A 19,157-nucleotide genomic window follows, 5' to 3' on the forward strand; every position below is an offset into this window, starting at 1 on the left:
TAAAAACATTAAATATAGGAACTTTAATGAAGCAATTTTATTTATTTTCGTCTAAATGTGTATGGGTAATTATACTCAGCGTATGAGTAACACAATAAACTGATACGTAATTAATGTTAATTTTATATACTTCAGGTTACCTATTAACATATTTTTAATTCGTTTTATAAATAAATTTATTAATAAAATATTCAATTAAAACAATTTTCTAAATATATTGAATTAAAAAACACTTGCATTTGTTATCAACTTTGTTGTTATTATCAACTAAAAACAAATGTTTTGAACTCTTGTGCACTCACCTAATCTCATACAAAATGCATAAGTGTGCATTTGACGTTATTGTTTTTGTTATTGCACTACAATGAATTGAGAGAATGGAATTGTACAAATTGAGTGGAATTAAAAGCTCAAATTTTGGTTTAATCAAAAGTTGCAAAGTGAGAGTGTTCTGTATGGTAACGGTTTAGCGAACTTGATTTGGTGCGGTACAATTCATCGGAGGTTCTTATGGTTTCTTAATTTTTATACATGTGTTAAAATAGTTTTTGTTATTTGACTTATTGTTGCTGTCATGTATTATATAGATAATGACATACGGGTGGAATATAAGGGGTTGTAAATTTTTACTGATAGTTGTAATTTTTATAAATATTATTTTTTCTTAAATATTAAAATAACACTAACAACGTACATATTGTTTAAATAAGGTGTAAATGCAATAGTTTTTTGTATTTATAATCATCACTTGAAATATTTGATTCTACATCGTTTCTTGTACTTAGAATCAACAAATGAATAATTTGATTCTATATAGTTTCTTGTATTTAGAATCAACAATTTAAAAATTTGATTCTATTCTGATTCGTCTTTGAAGCAAATGTATTTTAATATATGTAAATATATTTATATATATATTACACGATATAAACGAGGGTAATAAAGAATTAAGATTATATCAGCTAAGATAAACAATAAATAAATAAATGTATGCTTTTGTATTTTGCTGCGTGCGCGCCTTCTTCAGTCTCGTACATCAAGTCCAGTTAGTGCTCTCTCAACTTAATCACTCCACCGGAGACACGGTCTACTTCTATATTTTCTTCCGCCAACTATTGCTTCAAACACCTTTTTCGCTGTAGAATTTTTATCCATTCTCACGACATGACCAAGCCAGCGGAGCCGCTGGATATTAATTCGCTGAATTATATCAATCGTGATAAACCTCGTACACTTCGTGGTTCATTCGTATGCAGTAGTCGTCGCCAACTCGTAGAGGACCAAAAATCTTACGAAGAACTTAACAAAATTCTATATAGTCATAAATACGTATACATTATGATTATAGGAAATTAATTTTTTTTAAATAATTAAATATATTTTAAAAACTACTTCACATATCATACTTGTATCATACATATATAAATTCATCGTTGAAACAAACCCAAAATACTTATCAAAACTATAAATATTATAAAAAAACACACACGGACAGTGTAATGTGTGCAAGCACTTTTCTACATATAACCCATGTATGCAACAACATGACAAACAAAGAAAAGGGCTCGAATTTTCCATTTTATGATAAAATTATTTAGAGTACAAAAGAGAACAAAAGTGAAGCAGAGAAAAAAGTAGCAAATAAAATTCGGCAAAGCTCGTAAGCTTAATCGTGACCAACAACCAAACTTTGTTACTTGATTTACAGTCATTTTGTTGTTGTTATTATTATTATTGTTATTATTGCCTCAGCTGTTGTTGTTTTTGTTTAGTAATAATGGTGGCGCTTTTCAGGTTCGATGCTGTTGCAAAATTAAATTACCGAATAGTTTGCAAAGTGAAACAATTGCGAGCGGATGTAAATGAAGTTGTTTGAGTTTCGTTTAATTTAAATTGTTTGTGTGTAGTTTGAGGAAGTGAGTGCAAGTGTTTTATATTATAATTATAGTTATAGTTGTATAACAAAAGAAAGCAATTAAAGTGATGATGTTAACAATTAGTAAAAAAGTAGAATTTAAACCAATTTAAATAAAGCTCACATTAAAAACACATTTCAAAGTCGTAAACACAACGAGATTGCTATGAAATTTTTTGTGTGCTTAAGTTTGCGGTTCTTTAAAGCATGTGAACCTGTTTTGCATAATTTTTGTTTACTTTACAATAATTAAAAATATTTTTTTCTTACTTTGCTCGTACTTATTTTATAACTTTATTTTCGTCAAGTCCGGCATTTGCCCCCGCGTTTTTTCTTTCTTGTTTGGTCAACTCTTGGATTTTATTACGATTTTTTTTTTAAATTTTTTCAAAGGTTTTTACGGTTCATTAAACCTTGTTTAGAGGCGGAAATTATATATTAAAATTAATTAAAAAAATTAAAATATTTGTTTCAGTTGAATGAATAATTTATCTGCATAGATAGATTAAATATTTAAATAAGGCATATTTTAATTAAAAAAGAAACAGCAAAATTGATAAGAAATTTTCTTCGCGCGAAGTTTGTTTTGATAAAAACTGTGAAAAAGTAGTAGAAAATAGTTTTTAAGTAGGAGTAAAGATTTGTGTTCAATAATTTATAGTTTACTAAAGATAGATATAATATAATAAATCATTTTTGTGCTAATTTTTTTATTTATTTATGTATACATCTGTAGAAGCCGGCCGGTTTTTATAAAACTCGTCAATTCATAAAAAATTGTTTTGAAATTTATAAAATACCGCTTGATAGAATATTATATTTGTTAAATAAAAACTTTGAAGTGCAAATTTTCTCATTTTAATTAATTAAACAAATTATTTAAGTCACATTGAAACCCAACGTTGTACATTATTTACTACCATTACCCACTTCATATTTCGATTCTATGCTATTGCTAAGTTTTTTATGTCTTTCCTAATGATAAACCAATTTTCTTTTACGCCATACATTTGCTATGTATAACCATTTGATGAACCTTTATGTCTACTAATTTAAGTATTGAGTCAATTTTGTATAATTTAACATTATCTGCTATTCCCCATTTAGACTTTGCAAGTGTCTCACTTGAGCCAAACATCACACCTTAAGTATACTCGGTTTGTGTCTGTCATTAAGGACTTCGTCTTATTTGCATACGTCAGCTTAAAGTCATTTGCAAGCAAAAAATTGACACAGACAAGTTAAGGGCTTTAAAGAGTGTAAAGCGATTAGTCAGACAAATTAAAGAAAGGTGATTGAACAAAGAGTTTAGATTTGTTTTCATAAATATTTTGAGCACAAATGATATTCAAATTCCAAAATGTTTTTTATCAAATACCAAAACGACTTAAAAATTTAAACATATCAGAGTTAAATATTATAATTTTGATTTGTTGTTTACACTGTTCCGATTTTTATTTCGGTTCATTTGAAAAAATCGGTTCCGTTTCGGTACTTGCTGTGAGAATAATAACAGTTTTTTCGGTTTTAGTTCAGTTTCAAGTGAATAAGTATTGTAAAATATTTGTCATGACTGAATCAATTTATACTTTATTTTAAAAACGTATAGTTAATCAATTTATTCAATGAAAACATCTAATTTACATTTAATTAATTTACTAATTTACATTCGAAATGTTAGGTTGAAATAATTAAATAAAATTTACTTTAACGTTTAATTTAATAACATAATAAACTGGTGGAATATAATATTAATAAAACTGTCATATTTTTTTAGTTCGCTTCTGTTAAGTACGTTTCAGACAAAATTTCGTTTCATCTCGTATTTTCGTTTATTGTTCCGTTCCGGCTTGAAGCCATGGTTTTTGAAATCAATGAAGCATAAAAGTGCTGTTCATATTCACTTTTCTCTTATAACATTGAAACTCCTGTTGTTTTAGTTTACTCTGTCAGTTCATGTTGAGTTTAATAAAAATTAAGACAAAAATATTTTTTTTAAAGATATTATGATTTTAATCAAAATTTTAAACAAAATTTGCTTATGAATTCAATGTAATCGTTTTTTTTCTTCATAGTAAATAAGAAATTAAATAAATTATTATATTATTGTTGGATTCCGAACAGATTTTTAAGTAATTACAATTAGTGTTAGTGTTAGACATCCGTGTTTCACTCTTATCTAAAACTTCATTTTAAAATAAATTTAGTGAATATTTATTTTCCACTCCAAATAATTATGATTACGATTTTAATTACAAACTCAGTATAACTTTTTAATGAATTTTAAATACATATTTTCTGATTTGTTTGTCTTTAAAAAGTGTGATTTCACTACTGGTTCACTTTCCCCCATTTCTGTTAGTTGCTTAACTGATGGTTTAAAATATCAAATTTCGTATGGCCTATTAAATTCCATGTAAGTTTTTAGTTCTTATGCAACTAGTAATACGTGAAAAAATGCGAAAGGTTGGTGTATGTCGGTTGTATATATTTTAATTATTATTTACATTTTGGCCTAATATATGTGAAACTATTAAGTTAACATATAAGTGTTTTAATATGTGTAATAGCATTAACTGTTTATTGGGCCAAAATATATTTATGAAATAATAAATTAATTTGGTATAATCTAATATTTAGAAGTTTGTTTCAACCATTATTGAGTCCAGATCTAAAAAGTTATATCGGAAATCCATATTCTCCATCTTTAAATTGTAAAAGATATTAAAAGCTTCGAAAAATGCTCTTAAATATAATTTAGATGAATTTCACGTTAGTAATTTATTGAAAGTTTGTTTCAACCATTATTGAGTCTAGATCTAAAAAGTTATATCGAAAATCCATATTCTCCATCCTTAAATTGTAAATTATATTAAAAGCTTCGAAAAATGCTCTTAAATATAATTTAGATTAATTTCACGTTAGTAATTTATTGAATTCGTTTAAGTATTTCTGTTAGAATGGCGAATAATTCTTCTTAATTCATCCGATCCATCCAACTATAGTACGTATTAAATAGCAAACACTTTATATAGTAAAACCTTATATTATTAATTGAGCTATGATACCACATATGTTTAAAATTGACATTTTCATGCAAGGTTTGATCAAGAGTGCGCCTGCGTTAACATAAAGTATGACTCAACTATAAAATTCCATGTTATATAGAGTAGACTTGTTTATACTTCTGGGTATTGTGAGTTCATAGTTTATTAGGAAGGTCAATTAATCTAATAATTATTTTTCAACAATCATATTTTTTAAGTAAATCTTTGTAGTAGTCACAGCAGATAGTTTATTAATTATAAAGAATACACTTTTTCCTTTGTACACTTACCAGTAGTCCACTTTATATACCGCTTTTGAGCTGTTTTGTTTATAACCTCATAGCTTCATTAAAGACTTTCGATTTCATAATGGGTTTGAATGGGGTGAATTATTTTGTTTTCGAAAGTACTATAGAGTCGCCACAGAGAAATATTGATGATGATGTAAATGTAGTTCTATCCTTCTAGGTGAAATGTAGCTCTCACGAAGAGTTGGTCTGACAGAATTCAAACTTCCGACTTATTGTTTGGCTCTTTTTAATATTATGAATTATTGGTTGGCTAATTTGAGTTCGTATCAAACAACACCTCCAATGTATATTAAATGTCACTGACCAATCTTACAAGATAACGTTTAGTTTGTTAGCATGTTGATGTGAAGATATTTTAGAGTATTATCCCTAAAATAAAAATAAATAAAACTCTACGTTTTTTTTTTTGGATTTTGGTAGAATTTGTAGGCGATTGATTATGTTGGATTTCTTTCTTTTGGAATCCATTTGTGAAGATATTTATATGTCCTGGATTTGTTTTGCTACAATATTCGCTATTTTATCAGAACATGTGATGGAAGTCTCAAATAACAAAAGTGTATTTTGTTTCATTTGGTGATTATAAATACATAGTAAAGATATAGTGTTAAGTCTTAGCGTGAATGGAGATCTATGAAGTACTTCTATTTGTGTTCTTCGGGTAATATAGATATGATGATTCTCAATTTTTTAACTCTTTCATGCCCACGGACAAAGGTTACATCAAACTTTCTCATAACATCCTTCGATTCCTTAACATCCTTAAACTTTTAAATCTGAAATAAATCGCATCTCAGCATTATTTAAACTTAGCTACGCCATTGCCACTGTATGATATTAAAATCATAGATATTTTATTACATGACGAATGGTTCTGAAAAAATGTAAATGAAAGATAATTTATTTTATGTATGTCTTTTTGACATAAGTGAATTAATGAATCTTGTAATTTTGATAATGTGTTGAGTATTTGGATTGGAAAGAAAATTCTATAATATAATTTATTTAAATTTACTTCAAATAATTTATTAATTTTATAAGTGAAAATCTTCAAATACTCAAAAAGCTCAATATTATAAAATTTAATAGATTTTAATAAGCAAATGTATACATAATTGCTGAAAATTTCAATTTATTAAATTTTATAGATAGTGTACACGTTTTAGAGGTCAACATTAATAAATACACATACTCACATATACAATAATATAATAAAAAAAAACTGAAATTTAATTAAATAAAATGTCAACCGAAAGTGCAGTTGATATTTAGAAGAATTGAATCAACTTTTGCTCCAAAGAGTACAAATTCTCGTATGTGAACAGCAAATGCGGGTAAAGAGTAGTGCGACCGAAGCATTATCTCGTGGCGATAAACATTGAAAGATAACGAACCACCGCTCCGACCTTGGAGACATTCGATTGATAAATTTGCTGTTGTGACCATTCAAAAATGTTGATTTTTAACAAAAATTTTATATTATAAACTTTGGCAATATTAAAAATAACAAAAAGCGTGAAAATACGGGTCAGTCATTCCAAATTTTTGAAAACATTGAAAAATATTGTATGGCAAATGCGATAGTACGTAGTGTTGTTGTTGCTGCAGCCTCTTCAAGTGTCGTGGTTCATGAAAATCACAATCACAATCACAATAATTTGAGTAAAGACCATAAAACGAACTCTGCACCCAGTTTACTTGAGTGTTCCACATGTTCTGCTGCATATGCGACTGACTCATTAGAACGTAGTGAATCCTTTATTAGTGCAAATGTATCTTCATCAACCTCAATAGAGGAGTCAAAAACTCATGTAACTAATGCCGATATAGTTTGTGCAACTGAAAGAACAGTAAAAAGTAACACTGCTTTAGGTGTATTAAGTAAAAAGCAATCACCACTCTTAAAGCATAAAAAACTGATTGACTCACCAAACAAATCGTTTTCGTTACGTACAAAACTTCCATTTTATTTGCAAGATCAAGTGAAAACTAATCACATTAAGCACGATTGTGCAAGTAATATCGATACTTCAGCAATTGAAGCCACCAGCATGCCAGCGAATGTAGCAAATGGTTCTAGGAGCTCTTCAGTAACCAAGAGAAGTAACGGCGCAATGGATATAAATCGCAATAATGGTTACTTGCGTAATGGGGTGAGTAATATCATATTTATATAATTGTAAGAGATGCTGCTATAACGTCAATCAGGGTTAAATTTATAAAAAAAAATATATATATTAAAAAAGGTTTTCTTATATACAGTTCAAACTAAAAACAGATATCTAACCGAACAATTTTTTGCATACAAATATATTCTATCCACCATAAAATGCGTTTAAACGGACTAAGTACCTAAGCCCTCTACTACATTTTATTAAATTACTTTAAATAAATAAATATATTTGAAAAATATAACAATATAGAACCTTACATCTATGTTTAACAAATTCAAATGAAATAGTTCTGAAATTTAGTTTCTGACTACCTTAAGGCAACAGACGATTGCCTTAATATTATGTATTATCATTACACTAGATTGTTTTAATTAACTAATACTTATATATAGGGTATTCAAAGAGATAGATATATAGTAGGGTATCGTTAATGATGCACAAGATATATTAAGATTAGAGTGCCTTAGTTTCTGTTATTTGTTTATTGACTTAAGGAATATGGAATGTTTTATAAACTGGTCCATTATTGGTAATATAGTCATATTATTGATATAATGTCAAAATTTAATGACATATGAAAAAATAAGATTACTTCAAATATTTCACTTGTCGGTATAAGTCTCTTAGATGGCTTCCATATCTATAAAATTGTAGTAGCATAAATTTTTTATTTTCACACGATCTTATAAAGTATATTGAGAACTTTAAGATAAGTTTACTGTTAAATTGAAGTCAATGGATATAGAATGTCAGTTAGTGAAAATCTGACATAGAAGTTGACTATGTCGAATGCACCAGCTTTTATTGATGTTCCATTTTTTATTTTAGAATTGTCCGACTTATTAGAATAAGTGTACTGAAATACAGGATAAACAGAAATTGTAATAGATTATTATTAAAAAAACTATTGCAAAAAAAGAAAAGTATAGAAAGAAAATATTAACTAGTTGGATTTATTTAAGGAAAAAATCAACTCGCTAACTTAAATAGCTGTTGTGAAGGATGTTCACATATATCCCTTATGAAATAGTTTAAATATGATACCACAACAGCTAGTATGAAAGCCTAACGTTAATTATAAACGTTAGTTTTAATAAAATTTCTTCGCTATATACGCTGGATATTTCAGATAAGGAAGGAAATACGTAGAGGAGATGACTGTCTTGCAGTGAGCGCAGAGTAATAATAATATAGGTGAATGGCGTTTTCTTCTTCTTTCTCTGGTCAAAACATACGATAGTAGTTATTCATTGGATGTAAATTAATATAGATATAATAAAATAACACTATTTTTATATATGAGTGCGCAATATTACAGAGATATTGCGATTTGTCTGCAGTTCCAGACTGTCTCTCTCCATAACAAATTTGAAATGTTTTCCATATCAGCAATGTTGATTAACAATAAATTTAACGAAAGTTTATAATTATTGCATGAGTGCACTTAAGCGGAAAATGGATTGAAAATAAACAATTAAAATTACATTTGAAAGGTTAAATAAATGCAATAAATAAAGCTAAAAGTGAAGGAAGAAAGCAAAAATTATGCGCACTTATTGAATAATTTTTTCTTTGCTCTTTTATTTAGTCGTACAATTTTGTATCTTTTCATTTATAAACAATTCCATTCCGTAATGTAGTTTACTTACCTATTTATTTGTACGATTTTTTATTACTGAAATATTTCACCGATGAATAGCCAGTTTGGCAAATATTATTGATAAGATATCAAAATCAAAGTACATACAATTCTGCTGGCGATGAATGTTTAATGTTTAATCAATAAATTATCAGGATTAAGAAATAATAGATACAATTTACTTAATATCCGATGATTCATTGAAAGTATAAGCAAAACGATTTATTGTAATGTATATTCTATAAAAAGTGCTCAGGGAAAGAAATGAAGGAAAGAAATAGAAATGAAACTATTTTTAACTAAAACACTCCCACAATTCTGTTGGTGATAAACATTTCGAATATCGAATGTCACAATATCATAACAAATTTCTAGTAAACACATGGAATTGAAAACTAACACGCATTTTGAGAAGCATTTGCTATGAACGAATTTGCGGGTATGACCAACAACTCTGTAATATCTTTTATTATTTTTCAAAATGGTTTTAAGCTAAATTGCATATGTGCAATCAATTCTAGGTATGAGCGCTTCGAAAGAGGGATCAGATAAAGAGTTTTGTTTTTCGTTTGCGATGTTTAAAAGTAATTGAAAACGTTAGCAATAGTAGTTTATTTGACTATGAACATGCTCTCAACAAAATTAATATAAGATAAGTATAAGTAATAAAAGATAAGTAATTAAAAAGTAACCTTTATCTAAGTTCAACAATCCTATAGTATCTATGGGACGGAGCAACAAATCATTTGATCTAATTTTAGTTTATAAAGGTGAAATTATACAAAATATAGAAAAAGTTAGGGCACACATTGGGGATGAACACGATTTATACGTTTCGAGTTACTATTTAGCTTATGACTATACTCTGACCTTAACTAAATTAGGTAAGTTTCTAAGCGCATATAGAGTGATTAATATATTTTCATTGTTTACCAGTATTACTGAGTTAAAAGCATTTGTTTTTCCACTAGTTAGTAACTTCCGAGTTCGTAGATTAGTGACAACAAGCTTTATTTACGTAAAAGACATAATAAGAACATCGACGATACTTAGTCGCATTCATATAACGGTTGCTTTAAGTTAATGGTAGGGATCCATGTTTCGATTACGAATGAAACGAACGTCCACGGTATTAAAACTGTGTCATACATTAATCATGAAGCAAAGAATTTGATTTTAAATTCATTGTTGAGGAAAATTTCTAGTCTTGAATACAACCATGACTGTCGCCTCAAACAGACAGTGGTTGAATATTGAATAAAAAAAAAAGTTCTTAAAACTAACTTAATACAAATTCATAGTAAATAATAACATTTTAACATATAGTTGTTGTATTGTAAAACAGTAGTACTACTCTATAATGTAGAAATAAGACATTCCGTAAAGTAAATGAGTTGTTATAATATATGTTGCCTTTTTGTTATAATTTCTAAACTATTTTTGTTATGAACTAAATATTATATAACTTCACTTTTACAACAACAAATATTAATTGCATGAAATAAGGAAATTGACACACAAGCAAGCCTCGTCTATTTAACTTTATTGAAGATGATGTTATAATAATTTTCATTTTGTTATTTACCTTAGCTCTAATTTACATTTTAATCTCGCTTGAAGTCAATGGTGTGGCTCTAATAAATCTTGTATGCAAACACTTCACTTGTGTAAATTTTACATTTCACACGTCACCCAATTTTATAAATTTACTATGTTTACATCACTTTATCTATCTGTACATATGTAATCAGTTTTATTTAATCAACAAAATTAATTGTACAATTTTAGATAGCAAAGATCTACATCTGTTATCAAACATATACTAAACTGTAACATATTAAGTGGAGTAAAACAATATGACAAAATGTAATATTATAAAATGATTATAAAGTATGTACGTAGAAGATGACACCTTCGTTAAAATATTTATATTAAAATCTATTTATTTATATTATATAATTAAATATAAAATTTATATATAAAATGAAAATAATTTTAAGTAAGAAGTTCCGATTTAAAAGACTTAATTAACGCTACAAACTAGTCATCATATAAATATTATTTTAGCCTAAAAGTATGCCTTTATATTCAATAAACATATGATAGAGCTCTTAACGTTGATATAAGATCTATATACGAAGAATTTTTTGTATTGGATTACTATAAATAAATTAAAATACAGTAATTCTATAATTAATTTAATAATGGAGGAATAAGTTTCAATTTATTCAGTTCATACTTATTAGTATGTGTATCAAATGAATGTCTGAATGTTAAACTGACGCTATTTTTCTTATCATTTAGGCTAAGAATTAAAATAAAAATAATCTTAAGAGTCTACCATATAACTGAGTTTATACTCAAAGCAATAGAAAATAATAAGGCTTATGTATTTTGATCTAATTTCATCTTAGTGTCTAAATGACAAAGAAGCATGGTTTTCTTGAAGTCTGATTATATTATTTTAAATCATATGAAGAATTTAGAGGCCTTGAAAAGATGCACTAGAAGGGAAACTTAACGCAGGAGAGCAACATTAGTTTAATGATTAAATTTATATTTTTGTAGACAAGCGTTTCATTTGCTTCAAATACAGTCTTATAGAACCGATTTAGATGTTTATATGCTATTTGTTCCACATTTTTTGAATTCTGTTTGAACGTTGATTTCCTATAAAAGTTTCACTTATACGCTTGTCGGTTAATTGTAGAGCTAATTATATACCTTAAAAATATAAGAGAACTTATGAATATGAATTAATTCAAGTAAACATATTTTAAAAAGTCTGTTATCATTTATATTTATAGTAATTTTTTCCTAATAAATCATCCAATCAAGTTAAGTTAAAAGCTTTGTAAAGTTTTTATGGAATCTTGACTGGATATTTTTCAATTTTTGTCCCAATTTTCAACTCTAGCAGTAAATTATTAATTTCATCTATATAAACTACTTTAATGTTATCTTTTTTAATTTTATCGTTAAAATCAAACACGAAGTAGATGAATGGTATGATATTAATGATTTTTTTTGCACTTACCTTTTGTAAGAAAAACAACATTGCTTTTTGTTAATGAAGCAATGGTTATGAAAACCACTTTTAAAATGGTTTAAAAATGAGCCTATATATGTGAAGTGTATTTGAATTGCTGGCTGATTATGTTATCCAGACAGCTTCATCCATATACTTATACTTAGATTATAAATAGCTGGCGTGATGGTTTTAGTGTTTCCTAATTTAATCAAAACAATAATCATTTTTAGTTTTCGAAAAATATCATAATTAATATTCCTCTATAATATTCTTACAATATGTAATATTAATTTTTATTAATATATTACTATTAGAATATAATATATAATATTATATTTAACTAATGCGAGAGAAGTAACTATTGGCCTCTAGCCCAAAACCAAACGAGAATCATTTTTTGTTTAAATTACTATACTGTACTATATTATACTATGTTATAATTATATATTAATACTGACGTTCTTTTATTCGTAGCAAAATACCATTAGAAGATTGCAATGAAACTCCAAATTGTAAACGTGGATCAAAAGGATTATCAATTATGTCCTTTTCATCAGTTAAATCGTGTATACCAGTCGATAAGCCTTCTGCACTTGGTAATAGTTCATATGATCGCAATACTTTTGATAGTATTATCTTTAGCATTATAGTCGACAATTTCTGACCTGTCGAAATTAATTTTGATTATCTTTGGTATTTGTTTTAAACTATATATTTTAATGCCTACCAAGACAATTTCTGGAACCAGCACTAAATGGAATATAAGTAAAATTTTTAATGTTTTTACGTTTATCAGCATCAAATCGGTCAGGTTTAAATATCATAGGATCTTCGAAATAATCTTTATTTTGTCCCAAAGCTACAAAAGCAAGTACAAGATTTGTGCCCTTTGGAACAAATTTACCATCTATAAATAAATATAATAATGAAAGGTTAAATACAGAAGAAACTGTTTATTCAATATGTTTTTACCAAGTATTGTATCTTCTATTAATGTACGTTCTACAAAAGGAATGGTGGGAAAAACGCGCAATGTTTCTTTTATTACAAGATCTAGATATTTCATGTCATTTAAATTCTGGAAAGTTGGTTGTTGCTCCTTGTCTGTACCGAATATTCTGATTTGTTCATCAACAGCTGCTTGCTGAATATGCGGATGTCTCGAAAGGCAAAACAAAGTAAAACTCATGGATTGTGCTGTCGTATCGTTACCCTTTTTGATAATAAGAAAAATGTTAATAAAAATACATAATTTTTGATATCTCCAGAAACTCACCGCTAGTAAAAATGTATTTATTTCATCAATCATGTTCTGTTGTGAAAAAACTTCTTCATCTTTATTTGCTATAACCATGAAATCAAGTAGGGATTTGTATTTATACTTCTGTTTATCTTTGTCATCATTTAAGTTAGCTTTTATATCATTATTATTTGATCCAAGTAATTCTTTGCGACGATTTTCAATAAGCTAGCGGAAATGATTTCCGGATATTTTTTTAATTTTTTTTATTAGTATAAATTTATTAAATTCAAAATTACTAATTTGTATCTTATTTAGTCAAACAAATATAAAGTACAGATAGATGGAGAGATGGATAGATTCCAAGTACTACTAAATAATAAATATATACAAAGACTATCTCTATAATTAGTATGTTGTAACCTAACAAACTTGTTTAATTTTTCCAAAATCCTTAACTACTAGTGTCACATATTTCAGCTCATCATTCTTCAATCAGAACTACAATCAATTTAGTCCCGCTTTCACTTAAAGTTTCTTATTGGATTCTATATATTGAATTTTGCCTCTTAACATTTTTATACAACGTCTTTTAAGATTTGGTTATAGAGTTATCTGCCACTAAATATATATCCTCAAATTTCTAATATAATTAATATGACTCACCTTTTAATAAATCTTCAATAATCTGCTTAAAGGTACATACTTGAATACTTTGTTATTTGGTTTTGGGATATGTATTGATTTATATACCATAATAACCGTATATGAATTAAAGATGTTGATGTTGTAAGCTATGATATACTATAAAAATTCAATCACAAACAAAGGCACTTGGGGAACTAAATTTAAAACGCTACTTATAAAAAGAGTAAATCGCAGTTATTAAGAGGATTTGATGATATCATTATAGATGATATTGAGATGTGGAAATGTTGTCATCATAGATGATATCATCTACTGAATAAATAAAATATTTTTTTTGGCATTAAATAAATACACTTCATGAGCAATGTAGTGATATTATGATAACGAATTGGGACGGGATTAATAAATTTGAATCTTAAATACAGTCTGTCATTAATTTTGTTTACATATAGATTAACTTACATTTTTAATGAAAACTTTTATCTCTTTAATGTAAAGTTGTTGTTTTTTGTAGTCAGCTGTATATTCATAACACATAGGTATATTATAAAGCAAGAAAAATCGGCGCCGTTGAAAAAGCTCTCCCAAACTGTAAAGAAATTAATTTTTTTTTTATATTTGAATATTATACTCGTATTAACTATACTGACGTGTGTATTTTGTCACATATAGAAGAAGTATTACTATCTAATGCATTTAGTTTAATTCCCATTGCGGTCTCTGTATTTATTATAAAAACAAATTAAATTAATGAGGAAATGTTGAAGCATATTATATTGTTATACCGCTTAGCATATCAATGGTGACACGTTGTCCTAAATTTTGCATATCGAATACTTCAAATGTTTGGGAATATTTCTTCAAATGCGTTATGAAACGATCTCCTACGTTATTGATAATAGGCAAATACTGTTTGATAATATCGAAATGGAAAAATGGTGTTAACATTTTTCGACGCTGATGCCAGTAACTGCCATTGGCCACAACGATTCCATTTCCTAGCCATGGTCGAAGTAACTTGTACGTACCTTCTTTACTACTGATCTCAACATTAGTCAATATATGCTATAACGTATAGTTTGTAAATTAGAATAAGTAAAAATAAATATATATATATATATATTTACACTTACTTCCATGCTCTCTGGTTTTAGAATTAAAAGATATGGACTCAAGCCACCATAAAATCGAAAATCATTGTATTTGTATTGTCGACAATATCCAAGCATTGTTTTGAAATTTTCTTTAAAATAATTAAATGAAATTAATTGGTTGTGTTAAACTGTTAAATCTTTTTAAAAATATCTATTAATTTTATTAAGTTTAAAACACATGACGTTGATTGTAATTATGGATATTGTATGTACATATATTCTTAATCAGTCACGTTAATCTATTACATCTATTCACCTGTTGAACTTAAACTAGTCCTAGGCATTGAATCAATCAAATGAAATTTGATTTATAGAATTTTTGAAAGTGATTTGATAAAATCAGTGGAATATGCATCAGTGGAACTGCTATATAAGCTCATTAGAAAGTTGTGTCTAAAGCTTGTAAAAATATTTAAATTTTAAATTGGCTGAAAAATTTATGATAATTTCACTCAATACTGTTCCAATTTTATTATTATTGTCAAAAAACTGATGGATCAGTAACAGGTCCTTTCTGGAAAAAATTTTTTTTTTTTTTAATACAGTTGCTTCAATTTTCAAGCAAAAAGACATATCAAAATATAATGCCCAAGAACTTCATTGGAGTTTCACATCGATATTTTAAGAGTTAAAGAAGATATCAATTGAATGATTTTATATTTATTGATTCCGTTTATAAATTTAGTATTTATCTTAAACTTTCCAAGGTTGAAAAGAAAAATGCCATTGAAAATTTTATAATAAAATCGTTATTTCAAAAAAAGAATTCTTCACCATACGGAAAACTACCTAAATTGTAAATTATCATGCCTAAAATATGTTATATTGATCAATTCATTTTGAAATCTCACAGTAGTATTTGACAGAATGCATATTAAACTTTTCTGCCTGTATTTATAGGATCTATACATCATTATTATATTTATTTTATTATTAGATATATTCTAATTTTTCCTATCTTATCACAGTGACTTCTTAATTGCAATGCAGTTTAAGTAAATGAAATTAGTTTAGGAACTACGAGTATATATCACTATTATTTTCATTTTATTATTTGATAAACTTTTTATTAGTATTATAATAAATGTTATTTTGTCAGGACTCTAAATGAAATTATTTTCATTTAGGGTCTTGATGATATTCACTAATTTTTATGATTTTTTCCATCTTATCACGGTGACTTCTTAAATGCGATGCAGTTTAAGTAAATGAAAAAAGTCGAAGTCTAAGTAATTTAGTTTTGATTTTTTTTATAGAACATTACACTTTGATAAACTATGTCTCGCTCCTTTAGGAGTGAGATATGGTTATGTAGTTATTCTGATTCTCTTTCAAGAAAACACGATATTTACTGTGTGTGTATAAAAAAGATTATACTCTTATTTATAGTAAATTTATTTTAAAAGTTTAAAAGGAATATCGAAACTCAAATTAATGTCACAGATCACTTATTTTAATATTTGTTAGTTTATTTTTCTTTTTTATTTTAGCTTCTCACTTAATATCGTCATATCGTTTATATTAACTTATGTACAAAAATTTATTATAATAATTATAATTGTTTTATTAAAGCTTTGTAGATATATTACTGATATAAAAAACTTTATATTTTGAGTGTGGTTTTAAAAACGATCATATTTTTTGAAATCAAACAAAATCTCATATTCCATTGTACTAATTTTATCACTTTAAATCGATATATCACCATTTATTTTTAATTTTATTAATATATTTTATATATTTTACTTTTATATATTTTATTTTTTTTTTTGTTATTTACTTTTTGATTAAGGATTCATTAAAGGATGTTAGTTTTTTAACATTACGTTATTTATAAAAAATATTAATCTCGACTTACTCTCCATGCTTAAAGTCATTTGAAGAAAGTTTCCAAGTGGCAGAATTGCGAGTGGTCCTGGAAACTTATTCAAATGTTTCCAAAACGTATGATAATATTTGTGTATCCAATAGAGAAGTGCAACACAGCAAGAAAATAAAAAAATTCCTAACATTTTTAAAAGTGTTTCGTCGAAGCGTTCTTCGTTTTACTTGATAGACAGTTTATATAGATGTGAATAAAAAAGTTATCATCGCCTTATATATAGGCAACTACAGAACTACTTCTTAATTTAAACAAGCATGACTTTAAAATCTAATGGAGCATTTAAATGTGTTGTTAACATGTCAATTGTACAACAAGTGAACGAACTCAGACTCTCGCTAAAAATATGTGGTAGTTGCAATTATATTTAAATAAATTAGAATGTTTATTAAGATTATTAATAGAGATTTTCTATAATTTTCCAATACCAACTACAAATTGACAAAGCATTGTTTAGCAATATTGCACAATGTCAGTGTTACCAGTGCTCCCAGGTTCTAAGCAACTTTTAAGCAAACATGACAAAATACAAAACTATAATACAAAACTGATATATATTTCTATTTAGATACTTTTTTATTTCAATAGTATTTCTTTATGAACATGAAGACATATTACAGAGTAGCAAATTTAGCAAATCATAGAATAACTCATAGAAAATATTACATTTTCTGCTGTTATTAAAATAACTGCTGAAATAAATTTTTAACTTATGATGATTAACATTGTACATATGTATATGTCGATATATTGTATATATATGTCAATAACAACGTGTATATAAAAAAATAAATAGTTTTTAAGTAAAACTATTAACCAAAGAAAATGAAATTCATTAAATTAATTCAGTTAATTAAATTAACTGAATCTTTAACGAAATTGCAATTGGAATTGCATTGGAAATGTTTAAAGTTAATAAAATAAAAAGGATTACATATTATTAGTTTATTTACTTATGATGACTTATTTTATTATATCATTATTTATTGAATTAATTTTGGAGGCACCAGAGCTTTCTTTTGTGTTCCTGTAACACATAAATGCTATTTTGTTACTAAACACAAGGAGATAATTACATTTAACTTCCGTAATTAATAAATAAGAATATTAATTTAAAGATATATTTTAATTTTCTTTCATTCTCGTTAGGAATACTGGAATGCATTCCTCGCCAGGAATGGAATGGAGTTGCACATGAATGCTCAATTATTTCGTCTTCCTTAAAGATTCTGCGTTTTGGAAATGTCCAATTTTTCCAAATAGATATATATCGTCCACCATGAAATTTGCTACTCCGATTCTAGCTTTATTCAACATATTCCTTGTTGACTATAGTATGGTCATATTAAATTAGAATTTTTGGAGCGCAACATGGTCTTCAATTTATATATATATATATATTAAATCCTTTAACTCCTAGGAGGAGCATAGGGCTGCAACAAATATCTTCCCCTGAGTACGATTGGTGGCCAGTAGCTTAAACTGTCCCCAGCTTTTTCGCATGGTCTTCAATTTGTGTTTTGGTAAAATTAAAAAATAATTTTCAAAACGTTTGTTCGGCTATCAGATTATTATATGACTTCTTCACACGTAATTTTAACTCCTTGTATTGCTATGTGCTCATGATCTCAAGCCAATCAAATTAAGTTCTGAATGTTCATTGAACTCAGTTGAACTCTAGCAGTTTTCCAGGGTGCTATGGGTTTACTTCTAAAATTAAGCCCCCATTAACTTTTCCATTTAACATCTGTTGTCTGTTTAGAATTTTCTACTAACTACATTAATCAAAAAAACGTTTAATTTTAATCTCACAACGTAAGCTTTTTAAGTTTAAATTTTATTGCTCAGCAATTTTAGTGAGACTATTTGGTAGCCTAAATAATCTTTAAATTGTAATTAAGTAAGACCGATTATAATCAACAAAATGTATTACATTCAATTATTTCTTCTAGAGTAACTAAACTATATAAAGATACACTGATTTTATCTGTTTGAAACCAAGAAACAATTTTAAATTTATAAAATAAAAAATAATACAACAGCAAACAATTTTATGACAGTGATTAAAAAGGTCAGTTATTTGTTTTTAAAATTCTGAATTTATTTTTTACATCAA

At 26.8% G+C, this 19,157-nt stretch overlaps 2 protein-coding genes across 3 annotated transcripts in view; one reads left to right on the forward strand and one right to left on the reverse strand.

The window, feature by feature from the left end:
* The first annotated feature begins 1,813 nt into the window (after window positions 1-1,813).
* LOC119678378 (ras-related protein Rab-32) overlaps window positions 1,814-19,157 on the forward strand; it is a 33,836-nt gene continuing 16,492 nt past the window's right edge. Inside the window, exons 1-2 of one of the 2 annotated variants that reach the window (XM_038090175.1) lie at window positions 1,814-1,916; window positions 6,426-7,426. In XM_038090175.1, the coding sequence (XP_037946103.1) occupies window positions 6,842-7,426 (585 nt within the window). In that variant the 5' untranslated portion in view covers window positions 1,814-1,916; window positions 6,426-6,841. Of the gene's footprint in view, window positions 1,917-6,421; window positions 7,427-19,157 lie in introns of both variants that reach the window. The other variant, XM_038090174.1, reaches the window with a different exon arrangement.
* LOC119681526 (probable cytochrome P450 4ad1) lies at window positions 12,520-17,211 on the reverse strand. Its single transcript, XM_038094747.1, has 9 exons — window positions 17,018-17,211; window positions 15,139-15,248; window positions 14,791-15,070; window positions 14,656-14,725; window positions 14,468-14,594; window positions 13,394-13,585; window positions 13,090-13,330; window positions 12,845-13,024; window positions 12,520-12,782 (listed from the first exon to the last, which is right to left on the reverse strand). Exons 1-9 carry the CDS (start codon window positions 17,169-17,171, stop codon window positions 12,565-12,567), a joined length of 1,572 nt encoding a protein of 523 aa, XP_037950675.1. The 5' UTR covers window positions 17,172-17,211; the 3' UTR covers window positions 12,520-12,564.

Source organism: Teleopsis dalmanni, chromosome 2 (genome assembly GCF_002237135.1).
Source record: "Teleopsis dalmanni isolate 2A chromosome 2, ASM223713v2, whole genome shotgun sequence".
In the NCBI taxonomy this organism is placed as follows: domain Eukaryota; kingdom Metazoa; phylum Arthropoda; class Insecta; order Diptera; family Diopsidae; genus Teleopsis; species Teleopsis dalmanni.

Excerpts from the sequence above, each read along its gene's own strand:
- LOC119681526 (XM_038094747.1), bottom strand. The coding sequence starts at position 17,171 with ATGTTAGGAATTTTTTTATTTTCTTGCTGTGTTGCACTTCTCTATTGG. Across the intron at positions 15,249-17,017 it reads AATGACTTTAAGCATGGAGA|AAAATTTCAAAACAATGCTT; the intron begins GTAAGTCGAGAT and ends ATTATTTTAAAG. Across the intron at positions 13,025-13,089 it reads AATAGAAGATACAATACTTG|ATGGTAAATTTGTTCCAAAG; the intron begins GTAAAAACATAT and ends ATTTATTTATAG.